Below are 25899 nucleotides of genomic sequence, written 5' to 3' on the forward strand. Positions count from 1 at the left end.
TCATTTCAAAGAAAAGAGGAAAAACCAGTGGTGAAACCACTGGTTACCCTCCCCTTTGGCTCTTGATTGCCATTCTGATATTAAACCCTAACAACGTAGTCATGTGTGATATGGGATTCTCTGGATGGAAGCAGACAAGCTACCCAGGACATTTCACCCCTCTTCTTAGTGACTGACCAGCTCCACCTGCTCCCAGAGTAGGGCCAGCATTACCTTATCCACCATCCCAAACGAATGGCATGCTGCCGAACAACGCTGTGTGGCTATTAGCAGCTTTATGCTGAAAACCTGAGTTCTAATTTGAAGAAGCTGCTCAAGTAAAAGCCACAGAGAATTAGCTAATTAAGAGTATAATACCACAAAACTCAACTGAACCCAGCTAGTGCAAAGGAATATAACCCAAGTAAAAATCAAGGCAGAATTACTCGGTGCTGAGAAGGCAAGATCCGAATTCAGGAGCTATCCTAAGTCACTACTGGGAGTTGCAAAGATAATGCTGTGGCCAGGTGGCTTGCTGTAAACCAAGAGTAGCATCCCTTACCTTCAAGGAAAGAAGAAGGCTACTAGGATGTTATTTCTAGTCCTCCTACACAGACCTCAAAGAGGCCATGAACTACTACTGAGGTCAAGGGCTACAAAAAGGATCTAGAGGGTAAAAGACTAATTTAGAAAGATGAGTGGCTTGACCTGTTTGGTTAAGATTTTGCTTAAGATTTAAATGCTTAAGAGCAAGCATCATGCACATTCAGCCTTGAATCAAGATGAAGCTCCCTAACCACATACACCGGAATACTGCATCAATAACTTCGCTTTCCAACCCCTTTTAAAATGCAAGCTTTCATCTAGCTTCCAGAATACCTTTTACTATGCCTGTGCTGAGATCGAAGTCCCGTCTGGTTCGGAAATCGATGAATCTGCTTTCTTTCTTAGGCTTCGGGAAAAAATACAGTTCCCACACGCACAATATGCTCGTGTTATTTGCAGCTTCCAAAGCACTTCTAGCACTTCTTGTTTTTTTTAAATAGCACCTTCCTCTGATGGTAGGTTGGTGACAGCTGGAGGCTGAATGTCAGACAGAAGGCACAAGTACTCAGAGACAGCACCAAAAATCCTCCTTAATCCTTCTCCTATGCTCAGGACTGATCAGACTGGCAAGCAGGACAAACTTTCTATCAGATCCGATAGGTATCTGTTTTTTTTTTTTAAAATGATCTTCTGCAACATGAGAAGCAAATCCCCCATTAGAATAATTCAGGCTCAACTTACCTAACAAACTTCAATGACCAAAACTATGCGCATTCCTCAACACCTCACTGTCTGCTTCAATGCATTTAGCAGTTTAGTTCACTGAAAGGAAATTCCTTAGGTTACTTTGTTTTTTAACATCTGTCTTATGTTTAACAGCGTGTAGAATAAATGGAGTTGCACTAGACACAAGGCCTCTGTATGGCTCACTGACAAAGCTATAAAATTTGGTGAACAGAAGCAGTGGTGACAGGTATTTTTCCCATTTTTTTTTTTTCATCTTCTAATCGTGCAGGAAGCATCTGAAGCCAAAACAATGTAAATTCAAATATTTTCCACTATTACTATTGGTGGATGGTGGCAACACCAGGAAACTACTGCACATTTACTTCTGCCATCAGGCTCACGAGCCCACCCAAATAAAGAGGTTTAACCCAAATACCGCTTATTTTTAGGTTTCTGTGAACCCACGTGCACTTCCCAAGCCTCGTATTGAATTCACCAGTAAGCCAGCGCCCTCAGATTTTTGAGCACAGGTCAAATCAGAGCAACAGCTTTCCCAAGGGCAGGGCCCCGGCTTGATCTACTGAGTACTTAAAAAGCCTGAGACAAACTGATCAGCACGTCTGACGCCAGAATGAACACTGGTCTCAAGCTGCAGTTATAAAAGCTGTTAGGCTTCAAATTCCAAAGATGTGTTTGTTGAAAACACAAAGCATACAGCAGTTTCTCAGTGAAACAGCTGAAATTGGTTGAAACAAAAACAAGATATTTGATTTGCCAATGTAATAAAATCGGGTTAAAAAAATTCTACCATTTTCACACACACATTTGAAATCAGAACCTCCCAGCAAATCCCAGATGAAGATCTCCAACTTGCTAGTGGCATTCGATGCACCCACCAGGAAGAAAAGCCCCCTGCTTACAGAGAGGTGCGACTCACCCGCGGCCAAGCTACTGCTACTCCGCCAAGCAGCAAGTTCGAGGAGATGCAGCCATGGCACCAGAAGCTTTAGAAAGAAACACGATCCAGCGCCGGACCTAGCAAAACCTTGTCCTTGATGCTACTGTCCATCAACAACCTGGGGATTCTTCCGATACAGAGCAGGGCAGAGGCTCTCCCCTGCCACAGAGGAGCGGCTGCAGCGCTGCAGGAGAAGCGCGGAGCTCATAAGCAGCTTTGTGAGGGCAGCAGGCTCAAGGGCTCATTTGAACACAGGACACGGTGCAAGTTGTGAGCTCACTGCAAGTGCCCTAGGTGCAAAGACAAAGGGAAGGAGCAGCCTTCTTCCTCCCTCCAGATTTTCCATTGACCTGAAGGTTCAGAAAAATAACCAAAATGACCAAGGCCCCTCCACTACACAGGATGAGGGCAGCAGCCTTGTGGCACTTTTCCTATAAAGTTTTACAAGGAATATCTTCCAGTGGTATTACCCATCCAGTCCTACTCCTTTCTTGTTTTTCTCTAAGCAAAGGAGGGTGGACATTCGAAAATGAGACACAAAAACCTACCTGTACAAAAATGTTTGCTAATTTTGAAAATGGGTATGTCAGATCAGTGTCTTGGAGAAAGAAAGCAAACCAACACTCCCCACCCACACACCCAATGCTATCCTAGATATAAAAGAGGAAATCTCGGTTTTAAAATTTAAGTGACTGCAGCCATCCAGCACTGTTGAAACACCCAGAACTTACGCTTTCACAAAGCCCTGTGAATAACAAGAGCTTTTACGAATAACAAAAAACACAAAACCCATTTCTGCAGAGGAATGTAAGTACTTCCCTGACGTCTTAAAAACACGATAAATTTCAGTGACTGGAAATATTCACATCTGAAATATCAGTGTTATGATGCATAAGGGATCAACTGAAGTGCAGCAATGCTCAGGCTAAGTGGCCCCATTTTGGGCAGGATCCAGCTATTTTCATATAGGCTGAATAGTGAGGAATGAGATTTCTGAACTGTGCTGGCAACAAGCAGAAGAATGGCATTTAGCCTTTTGAACTGTTCTGCAAAAATAACTTTTAACGGGATAGTTAGATTACAACTCGCATCTTTACTTATTTATTTATGGGAGAGAGAACAGTAGGTACAGTCATCTCCCCTCAGCATATAGAGGAAACACGGCTCTGGACTTACTGCAGCCAAGATTTCACTTTGTTCAAACGAGAGTTATTTTGTGGTGTGGGTAGTTTATTGCTTGCTTGTTTGTTTTAAATTATTTCTGGTTAAAGCCTGAAAGCGTCTCTCAAACCAGAATGAAGAATCCTTTTACTGCCCCCAGAACAAAAGACCTCCTGGGATAAACATTTAAAGTGATCAGATGTAACAAAAAAGACCAGGTCATGGAGCCCATTTTTGTTTTAAATATTGATAATGTAAGCTCAAATTTAAGTGCACTGCCTTCCAAGGACTCAATTCAGCCACAGCAACTAGAGTCGTCTTACAGTCTGTTATATGCTCCACAGTTTGGGTACGCAAACTCCTTAACACAGTAACAGCCCACAGACCCGCCCAATTACCTACGGACATTTTTGAGCAAAACCCCTCAGGCATACTTCTCAATTTTGCCTCTTGCATGGAAAATGCAGTATGTTAAGAAAAATTTTGAGTTTACTCTTACTGTCATTAAAGAGGCCTAAACTGGAATTTTTAAAGAAGGGGAGAGGAATAGATTCTGTGGGGTTTTAAATTATGATGCATCTAATTTGGAGACGTGACTTAAATTTGAATAAGTACGCAAATACAAAAGGTTTTTTTTTAAATAAGCAAGTCCATGAAATATTTAGAATTCTAAAAACCAAGCACGTGAATTAGCAGATTCCGATTTACTGTTTATTCTGATCACATAGACACAAAGAATGTAGAGATTTATAAAACAGTTCTACAGAAAAAGGATTGCAAAATCAAAAATATTCTTGTCCAACTTCTTCACTCACCAGAAGTTATTAAACCTCAATAACAGCTCTTACATAAGCTCTTACACATCCTGATTGAAAGACAAGAGGTTCTTATTAAGGCAAGGCCAAGCTAAAATCCCATAAGCATATCAGTTTTGCTTTCAAGGCTGAAATAAAGTATTAGCATGGTCCCTACTTATTACAATAAAGAATAGTGCCATGAACGTTAGAGTGTAATAAATAATATCTATTTTCTTATGCTAAGAAATCCCATTTCCTAATTCTTCTCCTGTTGTTCTAAACCCCTGCTTTAAGTTACACAGACTTGAAAAAAAGTTAACTTCCCTATCAATCAACAGTCCTAATTAAATTTGCAGAGAATTTGACATACACACACACACTTTTGATTTTTTAAGAGCTTATCCTTCAACATGCAATTTACATCTGAATTAGAGGTACACTAAAACATCTTTTTTATACAATATCCCACTTTTATTAGAGGATTTGCGAAGCAATGACATCATCAAACTCAAGCATGCTACTCAACATTATGTAATAAACTCCAATAAAAAAATCAACACTAAGAAAGTTATAGGCAATTACCGTAGCTGCTCTGGAAGGCTGAGAAGGATGAAGAGGCTAAGTAACAGCGTGCCACCATTTGGCAACAGAGCTGTGAGACACCAAGGAACAGCACGTCTCAGTTCATGATTAATACAGCTATTAACGTTGGAGATCCTGCAGCAAATGCCCTCAAGAAAAAAAAAATCCTACTTTATGAGACTGGCAGGTTGAGATCTTTAGGAAGAACTACCTGAATATGCATGACGTGCGTGAATTCAGCCATTATTTTCTGGCAGAGAACTCAAGTAACTCAGGAATTACTACAGCGATTAAAGAGTGTGCAGCATTACACTGGAACCAACAGGCTTGGTAGGGAAGCAGCACAGGCATTGCTGACGGGTGTGTTACTTGCTTAAGACAGAAGAGAGCAAATCAAAGCACCCAAATGAGGTTGAGGCTAGTACAAACGCTGGAGATTTCACGTAGGTTGAGATCAGGCAGGTGAATGTTCATGAGTTTCTCATGCACGTTCACCTGAGGCACTCCCCAGTTCTTTTAAACCACTTCCAGGTTTTGCTGGGGCAGCGAGGGAAGGCCAGAAATCCTCATCAATTCTTAGGCCAACTTAGTCTTTGGTACAGTAGAACTGCATGGAATTTCAAAAGCCTAGATGCAGAAGGAAACAAATAGCTTTGTTTCAGTTACCATAAACTGCACATCAACATGACACAATCTCACGTACTTTAAAATTTATACTGAGAACACCAGTCTGAGTATCTTGCTGTAGTAAACTTTCTAACATGTCCAGAATTTGGAGAATGCAAATCTAAGTTGAATTTTGAAGTACACATTCCATGTAAGGCTTTTTAATAGCACTTCCACATGAAAACTGATCTGAAATGCAAGTCTTTGGTATGTATTGTCATCCTATTTCCAAGTCAGCTAACAGCCAAGCTTATTTAAATTCAAAAAGCTCCTTTACAAGGAGGTGAATCAGACATTTCTAAGTCCTTCATGCAAATGAGAAAGTTTGGGAAGACAGACAAAGTGGTTTGTATTGTTCTTCATCCACCCTGCACCGAACATTTCTGAGCATCACTGAAAATACTCATATCCTCTAGGAGGGATGTTAACACCGTCTTCAGAAAAGTATTAGAAGTGACAGCAAGACAGAGTTCATTCCAAAATGGGATGAAGTTCCCAAATCCAAGAGCATGTTTTTTTTTTTTCTGTCTCACGATGGTCTTAGCAGCTTTAATCTAAAGATTAAAGACGTGTTAAGCATGGACAAACATCTTACTGGAACTCATTTTACTGTATTAGATTGCCATTTGTTCCACACGAGGAAACAAGATGTCAAGACACCCTCATCAACCCTATTTTAGGAGCAACTCATTTCTGTTTTTCTTTTTCCCAGGGGAGCGTGAATGTGCTCCCCACCCCAAAATTATGCAGTCATGTTTCCTACTCCTGGGTGAACCTCAAGGGTCAAAGCACACCCCCACAGCAACAGAAGAAACACCCCGAGCAAACAGTCTTCCTCATCATGCTGTCTCCTTCGCCAAGCAGCTATTGCACAACAGAGCGCGGCTGCATGAAGTCCTGAGTTTGCATAATGTTGCTTTATCTTCCAGCTGAGATTGTCACTATCAGGTGGAAACCATGAGAGAGAGAAAGAGAGAGATGTGGCAAAGTATTTACTTTGCTCTTTGGGGTTTCAGAATTACATCTGGGGATAAGTGCAGTAATCCAGTTTCTACGGTTACTGTATATCATGCCAACACAGGGGCAGTGGCCATTCTAGCAAAGTTACCTCCAGAGTCACAAACACAAGCACCTGCAGAAGCCCAGGCTTCATCATTTCAGGAAGCCTGAGCACTCTCACTCCTTTCCTAGGACTATTTCTTTGTTTTTGAACAAAGATCATTTTAATCTCCATATGGTTACATTACTCAACCAAAGATTCAACCAAGTAAAGAACAACCAAGGTACAGAAAGAACACGCACAAACTGTTGCAAAAAAAAGATAGTTTTCACTGCATGAGGATAAGAATGAAAGCAAGCCTGATACTGGCTCGATTACTGCAGTGGCTGTAGAGCCTCACACACCACCATCTAGTAAGTAGACAAACCAGCTCTGCTGCTTACATAGCAACCCATTCATAATGTCTGCCTTCGCTCAAGAAGCCAAGCTGGCAGCAGTTACATGAGAGCTCTGGTTCCAAACACCCAGACCGAGACCCTTTGGGACTGACAGCAGCTTCCGTGCTGGCAGCTTTCAGAGAACCAGTCCCAAGCACCAAGAATTGCTCTCTCAGAGCTCAGCCCCCAACATGACAGCAAGACAGAGTAGTACACTGACCCTTAACAGCTGAAACATCCAAAGGTCCCAGGAGTTTTGCACGGGTATACACCATTTTACTAAACTCAACTACAACCACCACCAAACCCAAGAGAACAAAACTCAACTGGGCATTCTGTTTGCCGAATTCAGGTCCCAGCGTGAAACACGAATGGTTCCTGTTCGACATATACCCATGGTTCTAGATGAAACTCAACGCTATCCCCCCATAAAGACTAACATCTTTAGACAGGGATTGTTTTAGATGACAAACATATGGAGATTAATGGTAAGAAATTCATGTTTCTACACATCTGTCTTATTTTTGGTTGCTTAAAAACAACTCCACTGACCACCATAATGTTATTGTTGATTTTTATTCAGACCCCTATCCAAGTGACTCCTCTTCTACCCATGGACAGAATGTCTCATTATCACAGAAACAGTTTGGGTTGGAAGGGACCTTAAAGCCCATCCAATTCCAGCCTCCTGCCATGGGCAAGGACACCTCCTACTAGACCAGGTTGCCCAAAAACCCATCCAGCCTGGCCTCTATCTTTCAACACCACTCCTGCCACCAACAGCTGGAAGACTTCTAACAATACAGTAAAAACGCCCTTCTCACACCTGCCTGTTTACCTAGTTGTAACCAAACATCTTCCCCATTGTGCCCTAAAAATCACACCTAGCCAGCATGGGGCTTATAATCCTAGGAACAGAAATTCAAGTTCAACCAGTGAACATCAACAATACGCAGGTGTCAAATCAGCTGGGAGTCAGACAATGACTGTGAATAATTTGCACTCTAGCTGTCAAATGAACTTCTTCTAGCAACCCTACTGCCCCTATTTTACTGCTGAAATATGTATGTACAGCTCTTTCAGGTTCATTGAAAGGTTACTCGCATCAGAAATTGCAAAACCCAGGGAAACGCACACAGTACTCCAAGCTGGGGTTCTACGCCTGGCTTTTCCAGCTACTGCCCTGACAGCACGCAGCCAGACGCTTCTGCCCATGCGAAGTCTAATGAGTCTCAAAAAAGGTGAGCAGCTTTCCGAGGAGAGTGAAAACAACTGTGTGAAATGAAATCAATCACTTACACTACAGCTGTACTGTGACATTTGTTTTAAAACAGCATTATTTTAAATGCAGAAACACCTACACAAATCTTTGTTTCCGTATTGATTTTATTTTTTTTAAAGTATATCACGCTTTCTCAGGAGCACACTTATTTTCAAACTCTTCCTTGACCTTAGTCTGAGCCGACAACTCCTTGCATGAGCTGGGTATCACAGCATGGTGGGCAACTTGTGAACAAGCCCCTGACCCAAACTCGCAATCGGAGCCAGTTAGGAGAAGCTCTTACCCATAGGTACACCTGATTTCCACAGGGTCCAACATGTCAGTATCCTTAAATGTGTACTAAGCCACAGGCAATTCCCGCTTCAGAGCTGCTCAGTAACAGAGCATTCAATGAAGCTTAGGAAATCCAACAGAAATGCTATAAAAATGACTTGTACACATGATAAATTACATTTACTGTCCCATTTTTAACATTAAAACATTACCTGCCAAGACACCGGTATCTTCTATCACATCTCTCCCAGAAGCCCTCCACAAGAGACGGTTTGTACAGGTCATTCAACTTCAGCTACCTTGAGCCCAGAAATTATTAGCTTCAATCTTATTTTGGTTTTGTTACAAACAAATACAAGCCTTCCACTTGTAGTGCTTAAGCATTAAGCCTGCTGCTAACTGAGCCAACTGCCCGCTATTATTTCCAGCCACGCCGATGTCTAACAGGACAGAAATTGCCAAATTCAGGCAAACGGGTGATTTAACTTTTCAAACATCCTGATTATCCATGGCCAGTCCTGCAGTTTTAAGAACAGCCTAACACTCACACTCATCTGCCGTGGTTTTTTGATTTCCGCTTTAGACCATGAAAAAATATGTACGTTGTATTTTAACATTCTTCGTAAAACTGATATAAAATGTGTAACCTTAGTTTGCACTGTGTTAAACCCTTGAATGTAACAACACCTCATTGCAGCGAGTCCCATGGGCTAATACAGAATGTGACTTCATAAAAACAGTGTGTTTGAAATATATTATGCGTAAAAATCCTAGTGAAAATCCTCTGTGTAATGTAATCCAGATTTTTAAAGCTGTTTCTGCCCTTACGGTATCAATTTATTTTTCTCGTCTGTCTTCTCTGAACTAAACCAAACTTGACTTTCTCTCCTGACTTGTATTTGCCCACTGCATTATTTCCTATGGCTTCCAGATCTCACCACAGAATTTCAGGGATCTATCAGCTAACAATGGAACAGGAAATACTTCAAATAATTTTTCTTTCCTTTAACCTGATGCAGCTTTATAACCATCACTAAAAAAAAATCAGATGGTTTTATGAAGTTGTTCAGTGACACACAAGAGCAGTACCTCACTCAGTGAAATTATTCTCATTTCAAGTGTTATCATCCTTACCCCGATCTTTCTGTGTCAGCCTCAAGTTCCTGCTCTTTTCTAGTCACAAGCAACCTATACAATCCTGTCACCACAAACTTCATTTGTTCCAGTTTTATAGTTCTCTAATAATAATATCAAAAGAAATTAATGATAACAGAATCTGAACAGTCCATTATCTGGTCATTGCACCATATATCCTTATTGCAAATTTATTATGTATAGGTAACACTGCCTCCAGCAACTATTCCTTAGTATTTTTCACAGGGAAACAAACAAGTCTAGAAAGGGATATACACTCACGCTTCTCTGGAAAAACAGAAGACATTTTTCTGATTTATCCTCCAAAGACAAAACTGCACACCAAAATGCATCTTTACTTCATCAGACAGTTAAAACTTTATACTGCTAGTGTGTAATTTGCAGTGGTTATAAGGCACGGTGCCCACATGGAAAATATACCTCAAAGAATACTTCAAAAAAAAAAAGTCAAACAACAAAACCCAACAACCAATGTGTGTCATCAGTTAGCTTAAGACAATAGCTTTCAAAAAAAGTGACAACTCTTATACGAAACAAAAAAAGAAAATGCCAAATCTGAATATGCTGCTGATAATACAAAATATCCCAACATTGACTGCATCACTTACAGAACTAGCTATAGCATAGGCCATATCTGCAGAGGATGCTAGCGCAGATGATTCAATAAAAGATTATTTCAGTGCAAGAAAACTGAGCAATATTCAGCTTTAATTCCAGCAGGTAAGCTATAGAAATCAAAAAAATGCATATAAAGACAAAGCTTTTTCTAGTCTCCAGTGTTTAACAGCATATTTTAGTTAAAGAAATTACTTGGTTCAGCAGTAGCAGCAAACTATTAAGCTTCCAGTGTCGTAGTCATTAAGCCATCAGTTTTTTCAGTAATTATTTCTATTATTACTATCACTCCAAGGGAGTAGCATTACTTATTTTCATCTCAAACTTTTTCAGTTACCAAGAGAAATTGTATACCATCTAACTGAAAAACGTACTTTAAGAACAAAATGTCAAGATGATCAACTCTTATAAGCTTCTTAGTGTTCATACATTAATACGTTCTTTGGAAATACAAATATTCCTAAACATATTCTGCTCACTGAAAGAGCTGCAGCGCATCTGCTGAGTCATCCACTCTTTGGACACTACTGCCAAACAGTTTCAGACTTAAATTGCACTTTATTTTCTGTTATTATCTGAGTCTGTCTCTAGTTTACATATTTAACAGTAAATGACACTGCAGAATGTCTAAATAAAGCAGGTTAAATACAATCTTAACGATGTTCAGGTAATAGGGAACATTTCCACACACCTGGTGATCTTAAATACTATCAATCAACTTTCAAAATTTTAACTATCAAGCCTTATTTCCTTAAAGTTTCACTTTTGGGATGTAACCTCTAACATTAACGCTAAAACATACAAAGTGTCCATGATGTTATGCCTATGCAATTATTTACCATTAATATTAATCATTATGTGTGAACAAAGCAATTCAAATTAATAAGATTTAGTTCTCCGTCTTAGACATTAGTTCTGAAAATATTAAAATACCATTAAACCTGCGAATAAACAAACCATTTAGAGCACGCAGATAGGACAAACACTTGCTAGATACTGCTTTGGCACTTGCACCTAAAATCAACAGGAAATTCGGCTAACAGCTGAAGGGAAGTCAATAACACATTAAGCAGAGTCAGGAAGGAACCTTTCAAACATCATTAAATTTCTATCCTGTCCTAACCAAACTACTTTCCATGCTTGAACTTCCTTCCAAAGTGAAGCTTTCTAGATGAACACTCAGAGAAAATATTTCAAATAGAAAAATTAATATAAAGCAGACAATGTATTTCTGCCTCAGTTCTTGCTCCTATAAAAATCATATCCAGTAACACTGCTGATATAGACAAAACAATGGTAAAGATGAGTGTTTACAAGTTCTCTCCAGGGTCTGAAATACCTCAGCAGGAATTAAAGTATGATTTAGTGTGTCATAACTGAAAAAAAATTAGAAGAATATTGTAACCTCAGGCGCCATTAATTCCCCAATTTGCCAATCAGTGCCTTTCTGTTAGGAAGGGAGGAAGCAGCAGAACAGTTTTCTCTGCAAGTCTCCTGTAAAACCACAGATCCTATGCTGTGCAGAGCTATGGGAGTGTCTCTCGTTACTGCAAACGGCAGAACAGTGCTTCCTCAGAAAACCACATTCCAGGCTTATTAGATGGACAGAATCTTAGGGCAATACACAGGAACAGCAGCACGTTATTTAGCAATATCGCATATGCGGTTTTACCACATCGGCCCTTTAGATTTTACCATTTTTTTTTTGAAGAGCTCAAAGAAGAACTCGCAGAGAATGAAGCCGGTGACACACTGCCACTTGCTGTGGGCAGCCTTCGTTGATCAAAAAGGGCAGCACAACAAGGAAACAAGACAGGGCTCGTTGTTAAATCCATTTAGGTTGTGTTGATTAGGGGTTTCATAATACTAATATGAATTACATAATGTATATCCACTACATACGATACAATGTAGGGCATTACATAAAACAGTACTTAAAACCTCCCACTTGTCTACACGTTTTCTCTCCCTCAATAGAAGCACTTCTCTACCTCAGAAAGCAACTGTCCAAGCACCAGCTCTCCCACGGACCTCGCCGAGCAGCTGTGTTACAGTGACCAGCACGACACGAATCCCGGGACCTGAGGGATATTCAAACCCCCAGGTATTGTGGAAAACTATGTGTTATGTCATTCCTCCCCCTTACATAAGCTACCCAGCTCCATCTTAAAGACAGCCAGTCAGATGCCACTGCTCCTAAGGGAAGGATGCTGCAGGCTTCTGTGCCTCTGTTGCTTAGGAACCATCTTTTCTAATTTCCACCAGACTAGGTTTATTCTTGGATAGTTTATACCCATTTGTTCTCATACCTTGAGCTGAAGAAGCTCTTTTCACCCACCTGTGTTGTTTGACTCACGTTTTTGTGAGGAGCAACCTTTCACGCTTTGTTTTACCAGACCAACCACGACATGCTCTTTTAGCCTCCCATATGAAGCAAGTTCTCCACTCCCTTAGCCACTCAAGGAATCAGTCCCTGTAATTCTTTCTCTTCCCTTGCCTGGATGATGGGTGATAGGAATTAGGCACGACATTCCAGGTGAGCTCTCCCCAGTACCAGAAAATGTCAGCACCGTTTTACTTCTTTAATGGAAATCTTCACAGATAACAACTGCATACTTGTTATTCTAATACTTTTCATAGCTGCTAACTATGATAGGTGGAAGTGTTCTGAGTTCACCTTCATTTTTAAGTGTTATCAAATATGAGCCCTTCTCTTCTACTCCTGTCCTAAGGTCTCAACTTCCTCCTGTGCAAAACCACCTTCTGTACTGATGACCCTTGATATCTGGGAGCAAAATGTGACGCTGGCACAAACGGGAATGCATCAATAATTCTAATGCAAATGCTAAGTCTTGGAACCAATACTTGGCAAATTCTATTACCAACCTCTGCTCAATATCTTAGCTTCTGATCGTCCAGTTCTATCCATACTCAAGACATCCTCTCACCATCTTAAACCAATTATCACATGAACATCACCCTGGTTTGTCCATGGAACCACATTATACTTTATATGACTAAGTCAAAACAGGCCAGCTTTAACCAGGTATTCTGTCTAAAAGGGCAGGTATCTTATAAAAAGATACATCAGATTTCTCTGACTCAATCTTCCTCTGTTAAAAGCCTTCTCTTCTTACCTCCATATGGATTGCTTCTCTTCAGAAATTCAAAGAAATCCCTGACTAGTAAGGTCACGCTAATAATGCGGTAACTACCCTGAACCACCTTAGTTTTAGGTAAACATAGTGACTACTTTTGCGACCCAGTACCCTTCTTCCTTAATACCTCTAATAAAAATCCTTCCAATTTAATACCTAATTAATTGCATATTCCACCTACTTCAAAATTCCAGGATAAATGCTATGGAGTCCCACTGATATGTGCCCTTTAAGTTTGAGCTGATTGTTATTGGACGGGCGTATGCTTCGTTGGGTTAAAAACTGGCTGGATGGCCGGGCCCAAAGAGTTGTGGTGAATGGAGTCAAATCCAGTTGGAGGCCGGTCACTAGTGGAGTCCCCCAGGGCTCAGTGCTGGGGCCAGTCCTCTTCAATATCTTTCTCAATGATCTGAATGAGGGGATCGAGTGCACCCTCAGTAAGTTTGCAGACGACACCAAGTTAGGTGCGTGTGTCGATCTGCTCGAGGGTAGGAAGGCTCTGCAGGAGGATCTGGATAGGCTGGAACAATGGGCTGAGGTCAACTGCATGAAGTTCAGCAAGGCCAAGTGCCGGGTCCTGCACCTGGGGCGCAACAACCCCAAGCAGAGCTACAGGCTGGGAGATGAGTGGTTGGAAAGCTGCCTGGCAGAGAAGGACCTGGGAGTACTGGTTGATAGGCAGCTGAATATGAGCCAGCAGTGTGCTCAGGTGGCCAAGAAGGCCAACAGCATCCTGGCTTGTGTAAGAAGCAGCGTGGCCAGCAGGTCTAGGGAAGTGATTGTCCCCCTGTACTTGGCTCTGGTGAGGCCGCACCTCCAGTACTGTGTTCAGTTTTGGGCCCCTCGCTACAAGAAGGACATGGACGTGCTCAAGAGAGTCCAGAGAAGGGCGACCAAGCTGGTGAGGGGTCTGGAGAACAAGTCTTACGAGGAGCGGCTGAGGGAGCTGGGATTGTTCAGCCTGGAGGAGAGGAGGCTCAGGGGCGACCTTATCGCTCTCTATAGGTACCTTAAAGGAGGCTGTAGCGAGGTAGGGGTTGGTCTATTCTCCCACGTGCCTGGTGACAGGACGAGGGGGAATGGGCTAAAGTTGTGCCAGGGGAGGTTTAGGTTGGATGTTAGGAAGAACTTCTTTACTGAAAGGGTTGTTAGGCATTGGAATGGGCTGCCCAAGGAAGTGGTTGAATCACCATCCCTGGAGGTCTTTAAGAGACATTTAGATGTTGAGCTTAGTGATATGGTTTAGTGGAGGACTTGTTGGTGTTAGGTCAGAGGTTGGACTGGGTGATCTTGGAGGTCTCTTCCAACCTAGACGATTCTGTGATTCTGTTATGGAAATCACTTTCATAACTTCACTTCCGCAAGACCTATATTCCTGCGTTCAAAACTACCGTCTTTGCTGAAAATGAAGGCAAACTTTACATTTAGTTTTTCACCTGTATCTAAATTGTTTTTACTCTTATTTCATTGTCCCCATGCTTCCTGACAAGACACGACTTGCTTCGCCGATCCGACTTTCTCAGTTTTCGGCTTACTCCTGATGCTATTCTCCAGCTTGCTATTAACCTTGTAAGATCTTGCATTTCCACTAGCACAAAAGTCATCTTTTCATATAAAAAAAGCAAAGCTTGGTAGGAGAACAAATATTTTATTCAGCTGCCAGAATTCTTTGCATTTCCTGCTGTATCAGAAGTTCAGCCATGCCAAAAGCACCTCATCAAGCAAGCCCTGAGCATTGCTGCAAAACTGGAATTGCAAGAACATTTGGGTGCTAAATCAAGTTATGACCTTTGCACTTTGAATGTTCGCTTCTACAACTGCAGTTATTAACAGCTTTCGGGGACACTCAGAGATGGCTTTGAGTCTTTATTTTTTTTGGCTTTAGTGGGGCCTTTGTGGTTTTTTTTTCCACCTAGAAGATGCATGCCTGTAACATGAAAAGATTCATGCCACGAGATCTCCCGAGAGCTAGAACAAGAGAAAACAAGTTAAGGCTGCTTAATTTCTGCTTTACTTCAGATGTTACAGCCAAATTTCAGAAGAAAAAACTTTATTGTCAGTATTTTAGTTTGAGGACACATTGCACTGCAGCTATTACTAACCTTAGTTTAAGGAAAAAAAGGTGCAGAAATAAGTTCTGAATTTAGGATTACTATAGCAACGGGGGAAGAGGGGAGGGAAGGAATTACCAGATTACACTCTCGATTCATCAAGTCTTTGATAGGATAAACTTGGCGTCAGTCAAATGAAATGAAAGTGAATTTATCCCATTCATTAATGATTAATGCATCAAATTAAGAATTAAACAATCAGAAGTTGTACTACAAGAAGTAAAGTAGAAAATAAAAAAATCAGACATTCCTTCTGCCATTAAGTATCTGATATCACAACAGATCTTCAAAGCAGTAACAGGTAAGTCAAAATTCACACTATCCAAAATGATACACCCTGCTTATCAAAGGTGTCTAATCCTGATTAAAGGTCTGCAAATGAAAAGGGTCATTAGAGATCCGCCTCATTTTTAACTGTTTCCAGTAACTACACTCCTGAAAGCACACAATAATGTGCCCCTATACAACATGGAGGTGTAATGAATTTCCAAAATACAGCTGACTTACAGAAATAACATATTTCAACAATATATGTGAACGCACTGATGACTTAACGTCCTGTGAACCTGGGAATGCAGAAATAAGCTCTTTACAAAGGTGACATTAGGATATCCTGGATTTGCTTTTTCGTAACAAACTAGCTACATCTCTTTCTTCTTTATGTAATCTTCAGCCTTCTTTGTATTCTGGGATTACTTTAATCAATACTTAAAAAATAATCAGTGTGATGGACACTATTCCATCATCAATAAGTATGTTAATTACCAACAAAATGTGAGAAAACCACTAGTTGCAGTCTTTTAGGGAGGCCAGCTATTTCAATGCCCTGGCCCACTCACAGCAGGCAGGTCCCAAGGCCATTAAGCATGCAGCTGAAGCAGCAGAAGCAGCCACAAAGGTTCCTTTTTGACATGGCGAACTGTGCTTGCAGCCTGGGGGGCTGTCTCTCCACTTGAGCGGTACCTATTGACCCAAAAAGATTTTTCCTCAGGCAACTGTTCCACAGCCAGACGGTTCAATTAATAAGGCTGCCCTCGTAATTTGCAAGGCCGCCCAAGTCCAGCTCTTCTGGCTGACATTCAGATTTTAGCCATGCTTCCCAACCTTCTGTTCACCACTCCTGGCTGTCGCTGACCAGCTGCCAAAGCACCCTTCAGTTTCCGGTCGTCAGGCAGGCCAGAGGACAGTCAGAGACTACCTTCCTCTGACTTGTGCAGCAAACTGCTCAGCGTGTTCTCTGCTCCTGGCTCCTCCCCAGGTTGCTGCAGTGAGGGAAAACTGAAGGCTTCTAGAAGGAGCATCGTTCCATGACTGGGAAGCAGAGGCACAGGCACCTCAAGTGGGGTTTCCTTGGCCATCTCCATCAGCAGGTTGGAACAGAGTCCAAGAAAGCAGCCCAGACCAACAATAAGGACTGTGACAGATCCAGATGTGGTTGTCCCAGTTGCCCAAATCGTTACCCCAGGCTGTAATCACAATCTCTCCTTCCAGGAGAGAGGCAAGCAGCTCTGTCTAAGATGACCCACATACCTGAGCAGCGTCGGGATTAGCACAGGTTCTAAAGGCAATTGAAAGCAACAGGGGAAAAACACAGGCTGACAGCAAAGAGACTGATGTGGTCCTCTCTGTGACCACAGCACACGAGTCCACCACCTCTCCTTGACGCATAAAAAATGCAACAGCTTTCCCTGAGACTACGGATACGTATTTTAATCCACCTGCCCATCCCCAGCACGTGTGATACTAGACCTACACCCAGCAATGCATCCTAAGAGTACCAGGACACTTTGCCTTCTATCTATCAAAGGACATTTACTTGCTTTGGGAAAGTTCTACACAATTTACTACTGCCAAAATAAATCATATTTTTACCTAAATCCCTATAGAAGCAAGCAGGAAAAAAAAGATTTCGTATGTCAAGATCTAAACAAACTTGTAAGATCATTATCCGTTTTTCACAAAATTGTTTTGAAATGTTTCTAAATGATCAGTTATGATCAGAATTACCAGAAATTACCTTTGAAAACTCACCACCTCCGAAGTTTTACTTTAAGCCCAAGAGGGGGGCAAAAAACAACCACCCTGCCATGTATCACAGAATCACAGGATCATTAAGGTTGGAAGATCATCTAGTCCAGCCATCCCCCTACCACCAATATCACCCACTAAACCACTTCCCTAAGCACCATGTCCAACCTTTGTACATTAATAGGCTTAAAAATTATATCCACGGTAAGGAGAAAAAATTACTTTGGAATCAGAACAGAATCTTGTGCTTTACACTGAATCTATTATTCAAAACATTGGGAAAGTTGAAGCTGCGTTTAGAAGTGATGCAGTGCCTTAGCTGTGTAGAATTTCAGGTGAAAATAATTAAAGTCTTTTCTGTAACTGAAAGCACCTAGAGAAGGGTGACAAAACTAAAGCAGCAGGACTCCCTACCCGCTACCTACGCTGACTTTTTACCCTCTTACACCCGAGGGCCTCTGCACCTCCTATGCTTCTGTCCTTGCTTCTCTCTTCACCTGCGCACCGGTGTCCACCCAGCTTGGCTGGGTGAGCGGCGAAATGCTCCGTGCCCAGCTCTGCCCTCGCAGGCCAGCGGGCATCAGCCGCCCAGCCAGGGCTCCTGCATCCCCAGCCCAGCCAGGAGCCAAGTCCCCTCGCAGTGGGAGCACAGGGCCACAGCACAGGTTGTCATGATAATGGCAGGAACTCTGTACGCCTGAAGTCACCACCTCCCCAGTGTTAAATCGAGCTGAACGTAGCCGCAGGTTCAGAAGTTAAGGAGAAGTGACAACGCAAGAAAGTAAGTCCCTGCGCTGTAGGAATACTTTAAGCTGTGTTCATTTGAGCTTACTGAGCAAAGCTGTGTTAGACAAGATTTTCTGGAGGGAAAAAAAGCACACAACAACCAAATATACTGCACCTCTTGGTCAGTGCACAGCATCAGGGATGTCTTATTTCATTGGATTTTAGATGGAAAGGCTGATTTGCACACAAACATATATCACACATTTTCAGCAATATTTTGTACTGACAACATCTAAAGAAATTGTTTCATCTATCAACAGAACAGTAAAGTCACTGAGTATGCCTTATCTTTCACCTCCACTGTCAGAATGCAGGGACAGTAACTTTATGCCCAGTACTACGGAACCTTAAATAAAAATAAAACCACAACAACCTAACAGGAAAAACAACAGAAGATGATCTTCATGAGTTGCCCAGACACTTGCTGGTTCAATCTGGCAAAACTTCGCTATCTATAACAAAGCTAAAATTGTTATCAGAGCTCTCAAGATTCAAGATCTAAAACAAGACAGATAAAATGCATAAACAGCACCACAAGAATTTGATAGTTTTAGGTACTAAAAGCAAACAACCCTCAAATAAACTACAGTTTTCCAAGGCCGTAAGTCAGATTACAGTTTTCACTTGAAAATTGTTTCTAAATACTTAACTGAGTGCAACCACAAACCTAAGAGATCTTAGGTAATTTGGTTTTTCACCTTATCTTCAGCATGTGAATGGATACGCACCATGACTTAACGTTTATCTACTCCTTTGATGAGAAAGTATCAAAAACACCATAAAGTGTTACTGATTAACCATATTTACTACCCACTGCTTCCATGACCTCTCTCCGGCAGCTCAATTAGGTACATGGAGGAAAGAATCTCAAAATTCTGCAATATTTTATCCCCTATCTTTTCAGATCTCATGACTCAAGATCAGAAAAACATACACAACACATAGTATAAAAATCAGTAATTTAAAAAGATAAAAACAATGCATTATTCAATTTAAAATGCAAAGCAGTATTTGACCAGTCTGAAGAGGATGGAAGCTCCAGATCTCAGTTTTAAAGAGCAGCTCTTAACATCCCAGTTCTAAAATTAACCTGAAATGGGCTCTTCTTCACATATTTTGATTTTTAATTAATCTGAAGGGAAAGCTACTGAAATAACCCAGAGTGAAAGACTCTTTGATGTCCCGCTTGCTAACACTGCTGATCAGAGGTTGAAGGGTTGGTTCTGCATCGAATAATAACCGCATCCAACAGAGTGGCAGAGATCGTTTCTCAAAACGCAATCTAATAAACAGGTTGAAAGAAGGAAGTTGGGGAGGTGTTCAAGTGCTCGTTACTCCCGTCTAGCTACACCTTCAAAGGCAACACTTTCAGTTTCTTTTTAATGGTCAGCGAGTCATTCCAGCAGAGCCAGCCAGCATACACACGGTCAGCCAGCACAACTCGTAGCGGCTGTTTACATCCAGCTCTACACCAAAATTGCGTTTGCCCTGAAATCGTGAACAGATACATTTTTAACTTCCTCAAAATAGCAGCAATATTTGACTTTTATTCAAGACCTGGGTGCTTGGTCAGAATGTAAACCAGAGCCCTCACTACAAATAACACGATCTCAGCTCACGCCTGATGTGAAGAAACCAGTAGCTCTAAAAATGGTCTTTCCCAAAGTCTTTGCTCTTATTTCACCATTAAATTAGGAAGAACTTTCTCCAACTTTTGCAACCACTAACCACAAAGTTTCTGAACTGACAAAACCACTGTAAACAACAACCTCAGACTCGCATGGAAAGCGAGCAATTATCTGCTTCCATCTGACCGAAGATTAGCAGGACAATTCTCAATAAACAGCAGAAATTTATTGAGATAACAGATGTTGTCATAAAGTTATGCTGAATGTTCCATAAAATGTTTAACACTCCATTAAATTACTAATGAACCCTGCTATTATAAGTGCAATATTTTAAAGCAATAGGAAAAATATCCAAAAAAGGGTAATTTTAAAGTAAAAATTATCATAAAGTATCTGTATAATCTATTCTTCTTAAGCATCACTACCTCTAATGAGACATTTTCCTCAAGAAATGCACTAGTTTTCACGATTTACACTTGACATCTCTTTGCCAACATGTTTGTACAGCTGCTCTTCTCGGCCCGATCAAAAAAGGAGTGGTTTTGAAGAGAAATGTTAAAGAAGTGGCAAGACTAGGTAATGTTTTCCTATTCCCCTGGGAAGGCTTATTAGGTTATATGAATGATTACTGCGAACCTCAGGCCATTTAGGGACAACTATTAAATATATAGATAGCACTTCTGCATAGTTTAATATAGAAGTTCAGTACGTTATCAAAGACTTTCAGACAGGTTCTTCTGCAGATGTCAAGTGACCTGCGAAGTGCAATCTGCAGTTTAAACTTGCATTTGGATCTCCTCCATCATGTTTTAAATATAAAACACCAATAACTCTAAAAAAATTTAATTACAGTATGAATTACTACTGCAGCGGCGTTTCAGCGATTGCTGTCTGCCACATAGCACGGTACAAGGGTAAGGTCTAAATTAAAAGGCATCAAAATCAGAAGTTTGGCATTTTTTAATTTGTTGTGCAGTGAGGACACACGAAACACGAGGACACAGAGGCGAACTTATCCCATGTTCTCTCTTATAAAGGGATGGGGAAGTTTTCTTAACATGATTTTTCCCCCTCAAAGCAGGAGTCGATCATTCGCATGGAAACTGTTGGGGATTTACAAATGACTTGCTCTTCACCACTGTTACTTAAATAATCAAGAAAACTATTTCTACAACTCAGGAAAGCAGTGAGTACAAGACTTATTGCCTAATGCCTTCGGATTTAGAAAGCACTTGTTGCATAGAAGTTACACGCTTACTGGCGACCAACATGCTGAACATGCTTCTCCTGGTTTGAAGCCTCCAGTTTTAATATTTTTGTTCTATTTATTAACAAAGTTAGTCACATCAAGATTTAAATGTTTTCATTTGAAAACACAGAATGTTGGGAGAGATTTATTAAAAGCACTTCATGCTGTGAAGCTACCCTTCAAAAACAGACTTGAATGGGGCTGAAGCAGCTTTATCCCTAGTCCGGTAGAAGTCACATTCTCCTGAAATGGTCTGATTCTGTACACGTAAAACATCATTCGATACCAATGGCGAATCTCACAGAAGGAGAACAGAGTTGAGTCATTTTCTGTTGGAGACATTTAAAAAGAGCTGTCACAGAAAAGCACTGATTCAGTAAACGGCATTCTTCACTCCACAGCAGTGAACCATACTCTAATGAACTTATTGTCACAACATGCTAGCAAAAGTCCTCGTTTCAGATGAAGCATGAACGTTCAGATTTCTCATGCCATTTTTATTAACCGACCATAAAAAGAAAATATTCAGGCAACGCAACTGGTTTTGGCTTAAAAGAACTATACCCAGCATGGAGCCTCATGTAGAAAACAGAAATCATGTAAAACTACAAAATGCTTATACATGCAAGCACACATAAGCGCATACGCTTATCTTGCTGCAGTGAAGATGTAAAAACTTTCAGTTGTCTCTTCCTGAAAACTCCGCTAAGAAAACCACCAACTTTAGATTCTGTAATTGCGGCAAGCTACATAAAACGTTATGTTCACTTCAGACTATTTTTAAACGATCACATCAAGTCTGCTCACTGAATATAAAGCCACCTGCTCCAGCATTAAGAAGGCAGTCAATAGTTGCGTTCTGTTCCCGTTTCTTATTATGCAAGAACTCCAAAATCGGATTTTCTTACAGAGGCATGCAATTGTTAAATCAATTAATAAAGAAAATGGAAATATTTTAAAAATCAAGTTTGCATTTATTTTATTAATGAATTTTTTATTCTGAAAGAATAGATTTATGACAGCTAAAAACTGCTGAGTGTTCTATCAGCACATTCGGTCCCATTACAAACCCCAGAGATGTAAATAGTCCACATGCACGGAGATACCTGTAGCTCTCAGCGAGGCATACAGAAATCATCCAGCAGTAGTGGCAATGTGAGAATTCAAGAACGTATATTAAAGTAGAAGCGTTTTGTAAAGTTTCACATAAAGATGTATGCCTCTGTACACGAAAACGTTCCCCTCTCAAATACTTTTGCTACGTAATACTAGCAATCAATAGCAACTTTCTGAAAAGCAGAGAAGAAAACAACAACAGCAGCAACCAGCTCACACACCCCATTACACTACAGCAGCATCTCATGGACGATTTCAGCCGAGTGCCGCTCACAGCCCCCTAGCTCAATACAACGAGGGATATTTTTCCAGCATGGATGCATCCCCCTCCCTAACCGCTAGCTTCACTCGAAACCAAACGCAGACGGAGAATTAACCTCACAAACGCCGCAGCCACCAGCCAGCAATTCCGCGCAGGAAGACGCGTGCCGCTCCGTATCAGCAGACGCGGGCAACGCCAAAGCGCAGCCACCCTTTTCCAGCGCGGCAACCAAAACCAAACTGCCCTTCTGCCGCAGGTCCCCGCCAGCCGCCAGCGCTGCCCAGCCGCCCGCAGCCCCTGGCCGCGGCTCCCCTGCCCTCCGCAGGCCGCTGAGGGCCGCCTCTTGCCGCGGGCGAAGCCCAAGGACGGCGGGGGACGAGCGGGCAGCGGCACGGCGGGTGCAGCCACCTCGGGGACCCGCACCCCCGAAATGTTTTCCTTCGCTCCCCCCCGGGAGACGGTTCCGCCGGCCCAGCCTCTCCTCCTTCCCCACCCCCCAAGGCCTGAAGCTCCCCTCAGCCCCGTCACCCCCCCCCCACACACAAAACCCCACAGCTCCCCTCAGCCCCTGTCACCCCTCACAAACCTCCCCGTGGCCCGTCCCCTCCCCAAAAAAACACAGCTCCCCTCAGCCCCTCTCCCCAGTAAACCTCCCCTCAGCCCCCACCACCCAAAAAAAAAAAACACAGCTCCCCTCAGCCCCTCTCCCCTTCCAATCTCCCCTCAGCTCTTGCCCACCCCAAAAAGCTCCCCTCAGCCCCGTCCCCCCCAAAAAAAACAGCTCCCCTCAGCCCCTCTCCCCCCCAAATCGCTCCTCAGCCCTTGTCCCCCTCAGCCCCTGTTCCCCCCCAAATCTCCCTTTAACCCCCGCTCCCCCAAAACCCCCCTAAGCCCCTGCCCACCCCCTGTCAGCCTCCGCCTCCACCCCCCCCCCAACTCCTCAGCTCCCCTCAGCCGCTGCCCGCCGCCCGTTAACGGCTGCGCCCCCCTCACACCGCACCCCCCCCCCCAAACGGCTGCGCCTCCTCCGCAACGCCTCACGCCTCACACCGCCGCTCACCCGAGGACCAGACGAGAAAGAACAACGGCGGCAGGAGAAGGCAGGGAAGGGGCAGGAGGCCCCGGTGACAGGCCGGCCGGCAGCCCCTCCGACGAGCCCGCCTCCGCCGCTGGCCCCGGCGCCGCGCTGCGCCTCAGCCCCCAGCCCTGCTAGGGTGCGGCTTCGGCGGGCCGCAGGCCAACAAGCGCGCCGCCTATTGGAGGGCGCCAGGCTCGGCCACCAAGCCGCGCTCCCATTGGCTGAGGGGGCGGCGAAGCGGCGAGGCGGGAGCGGGCTGAGGGGAGGTGGCTGCGGGCTGAGGGGACCCTGGGGGGGCGCTGAGGGGAGCGCGGCCGTGAGGCGCTCAGCGACCCCCAAGCGAGTATGGAGAGCGTGAGAGGAGCCTCCCGGCCCCGCGAAGGAGCTCCCCGTGGAGATGGGTCCCCTCAGCGTGTGGTGTGGGGCGCTTATCGCGCAGCAGGCCGAGAGATAGGGGCAGAAATCGGGTAATTGCCGGGGGAGCGAGGCGATAAGGGGCTTGCCCCGCCCGCCGTGACAGTATCGGCTTGCAGCAAGTCAAGATCGATGCAGGTGCACGGTGAGAGCAGGCAAGCTGCGTTACCGGAGAGAGATCTATCAAAACCTGAGGTATTTCAGGCAGTCCAGTGTCCAATCGATCAAAACCTGAGGTATTTCAGGCAGTCCAGTATCCTCTGAGTGTTAAATTCCAGTGTTATGAGGAGTTGTGCTCTTCAGCCTGGAAATCTGCAGATACATTGCGTAGCTTGTACGTTGAACACCTGATCAGATCTTCCTAAATCATCCTTTCAGGCTTTCTAAATTCTCTGTAGAGCTGTGTGTGTAACATAAACCCAGAGTTTGTTACTCCTACAGATAAACCCCCAGATTTTAAGGTTTGCTTGTTAGCTGTCTTTAGTTTCTGTACATCTTTACAATCATTTCTATGTAATTTTAAGATTGTTGCCTGATGCTTCTTTTTAGAAAGTGCGTATTATAGAACAGTACCTGCCTCAGGTTTTAATGACAAGCTGGGAGTCATTAAAACTCTTCTCATCAGTTCTTTGTTCCCCCCACCCCAAGTTATCCACATGATCAGAGGAAAAATAGGCTCCTTCTAGCAGAACCCGATGGGTGCGGAGCCATAAACATCTCTCCCTTGGAACATGGAAGGAATCAAGCCTGTTCCCACCACCTCCGCTGAGGAAAGGCACCGTTCTTCCCCAGTTTGCACTTTCTGGCAATTAATTTTCGTTTGTTTGCTGTTTATAATAGAAAAGCAGGCAGTAGAGATATAAGTGAACTCGTACGTGAACTCCATCATGGAGAATGGTGGTTTAGTTGCAAAGTAGACGATAATTATTGCAAATCTGACAGCGAGATACTGCTGGATGCAGGTCTGCTTAATCAAAACACTTCACAATAAAACAGGTGTTGGTGTAATTAATAATAATTGGAAAATCATGTCTAATTTTTTAATGTTTTTTGATAGAACTGTTGCTGTAAACCCAAAACATTAAGTAATGTCACTTATCTGGTATTAAGTCTTGTTAGACCTAGTAGAAGAGTTTACATACAAGATGCCATCCTCTTATCCCAGTTCAAAGTCAAATCAACGAGATGGGAGTTGCTCTGCACCTGCATGGTTCAGCCACCTGCCTCAGGCATCATCTTCCCATGGCATGTAGATGACCATATATCAATACTCCCCTTCATCTTGGCATCTCATTTACCTTTTTTCCTTTGCACACCATAGCATTTAACACATAAAACACTTTTAGTCTAGTAAAGTAAATGGGAGAACTGATCCATATCAAAATTTACTCAGCAAAAAAATCCCGTTTTGTTTTAAAATTAATGGGTTTCTTTTCCAGTTCATTGCATGGCTACAAGAACATGAGTGCCAAGAAGTAAGGTGGTGTAGAGGTCAGATCCAGGGACGGGGAGAGGGCAGGATCGTTTCTTTTGCTAGCAGTGCTGGCTTGAAGTGTTTCTAGAACTGCAGGGCGCTGTGTCACAAGCAGCTTAGGCTGATGGAAGGATGAGTTTTATCATTACACCTGTTCAATCTAATGGCGAAATGCTGCAGAAGCTGCAGTTCTTCACCCCTCTTTTATGCTCTGCTACCCTCTGACCTGCCCAAGGTCACCGTTCCTGCTCTCCCCTTCCAGCCTCCCCTCTGCAGCTTGCATCATACCCCATAATCCTGAGGACAGAGAATATATTGTTTCACCTGGTTGGAAAAATTCACCCAATGGAAAAACTGGGGGGTGAGGGGGACAATCAGCTTCCTGCTCAATCAGCTGACTCAGCTGGCTCATTTTGAA

The 25899-nt window shown here is 42.9% G+C and overlaps 2 protein-coding genes across 22 annotated transcripts in view; one reads left to right on the forward strand and one right to left on the reverse strand.

Annotated features, from left to right (window-relative positions):
- Nucleotides 1–23758, reverse strand: part of ADD1 (adducin 1) — a 59555-nt gene extending 35797 nt beyond the window's left edge. For 11 of the 14 annotated variants that reach the window (XM_080590586.1, XM_080590579.1, XM_080590582.1 and 8 more), the window contains exon 1: nt 23576–23758. The gene's annotated coding sequence lies outside the window, so the exon portion shown is untranslated. Of the gene's footprint in view, nt 1–22630; nt 22943–23575 lie in introns of those variants that run through there. The other 3 variants (XM_080590584.1, XM_080590578.1, XM_080590581.1) reach the window with 1 other exon arrangement.
- A 111-nt stretch (nt 23759–23869) lies between these two features.
- LOC308194548 (uncharacterized protein) overlaps nt 23870–25899 on the forward strand; it is a 70579-nt gene continuing 68549 nt past the window's right edge. For 4 of the 8 annotated variants that reach the window (XR_013950650.1, XR_013950652.1, XR_013950654.1 and 1 more), the window contains exon 1: nt 23870–24202. Coding sequence is in view for 1 of the 8 variants with exons in the window: in XM_080590616.1 (XP_080446742.1) it covers nt 23939–24060 (122 nt within the window). In the remaining 7 variants the exon portion in view is untranslated. The remainder of the gene's footprint in view (nt 24203–25899) is intronic. The other 4 variants (XR_013950651.1, XR_013950653.1, XR_013950655.1 and 1 more) reach the window with 1 other exon arrangement.

The sequence above is a fragment of the Anser brachyrhynchus genome (assembly GCF_964034855.1).
Source record: "Anser brachyrhynchus genome assembly, chromosome: 4".
Classification (NCBI taxonomy): Eukaryota; Metazoa; Chordata; class Aves; order Anseriformes; family Anatidae; genus Anser; species Anser brachyrhynchus.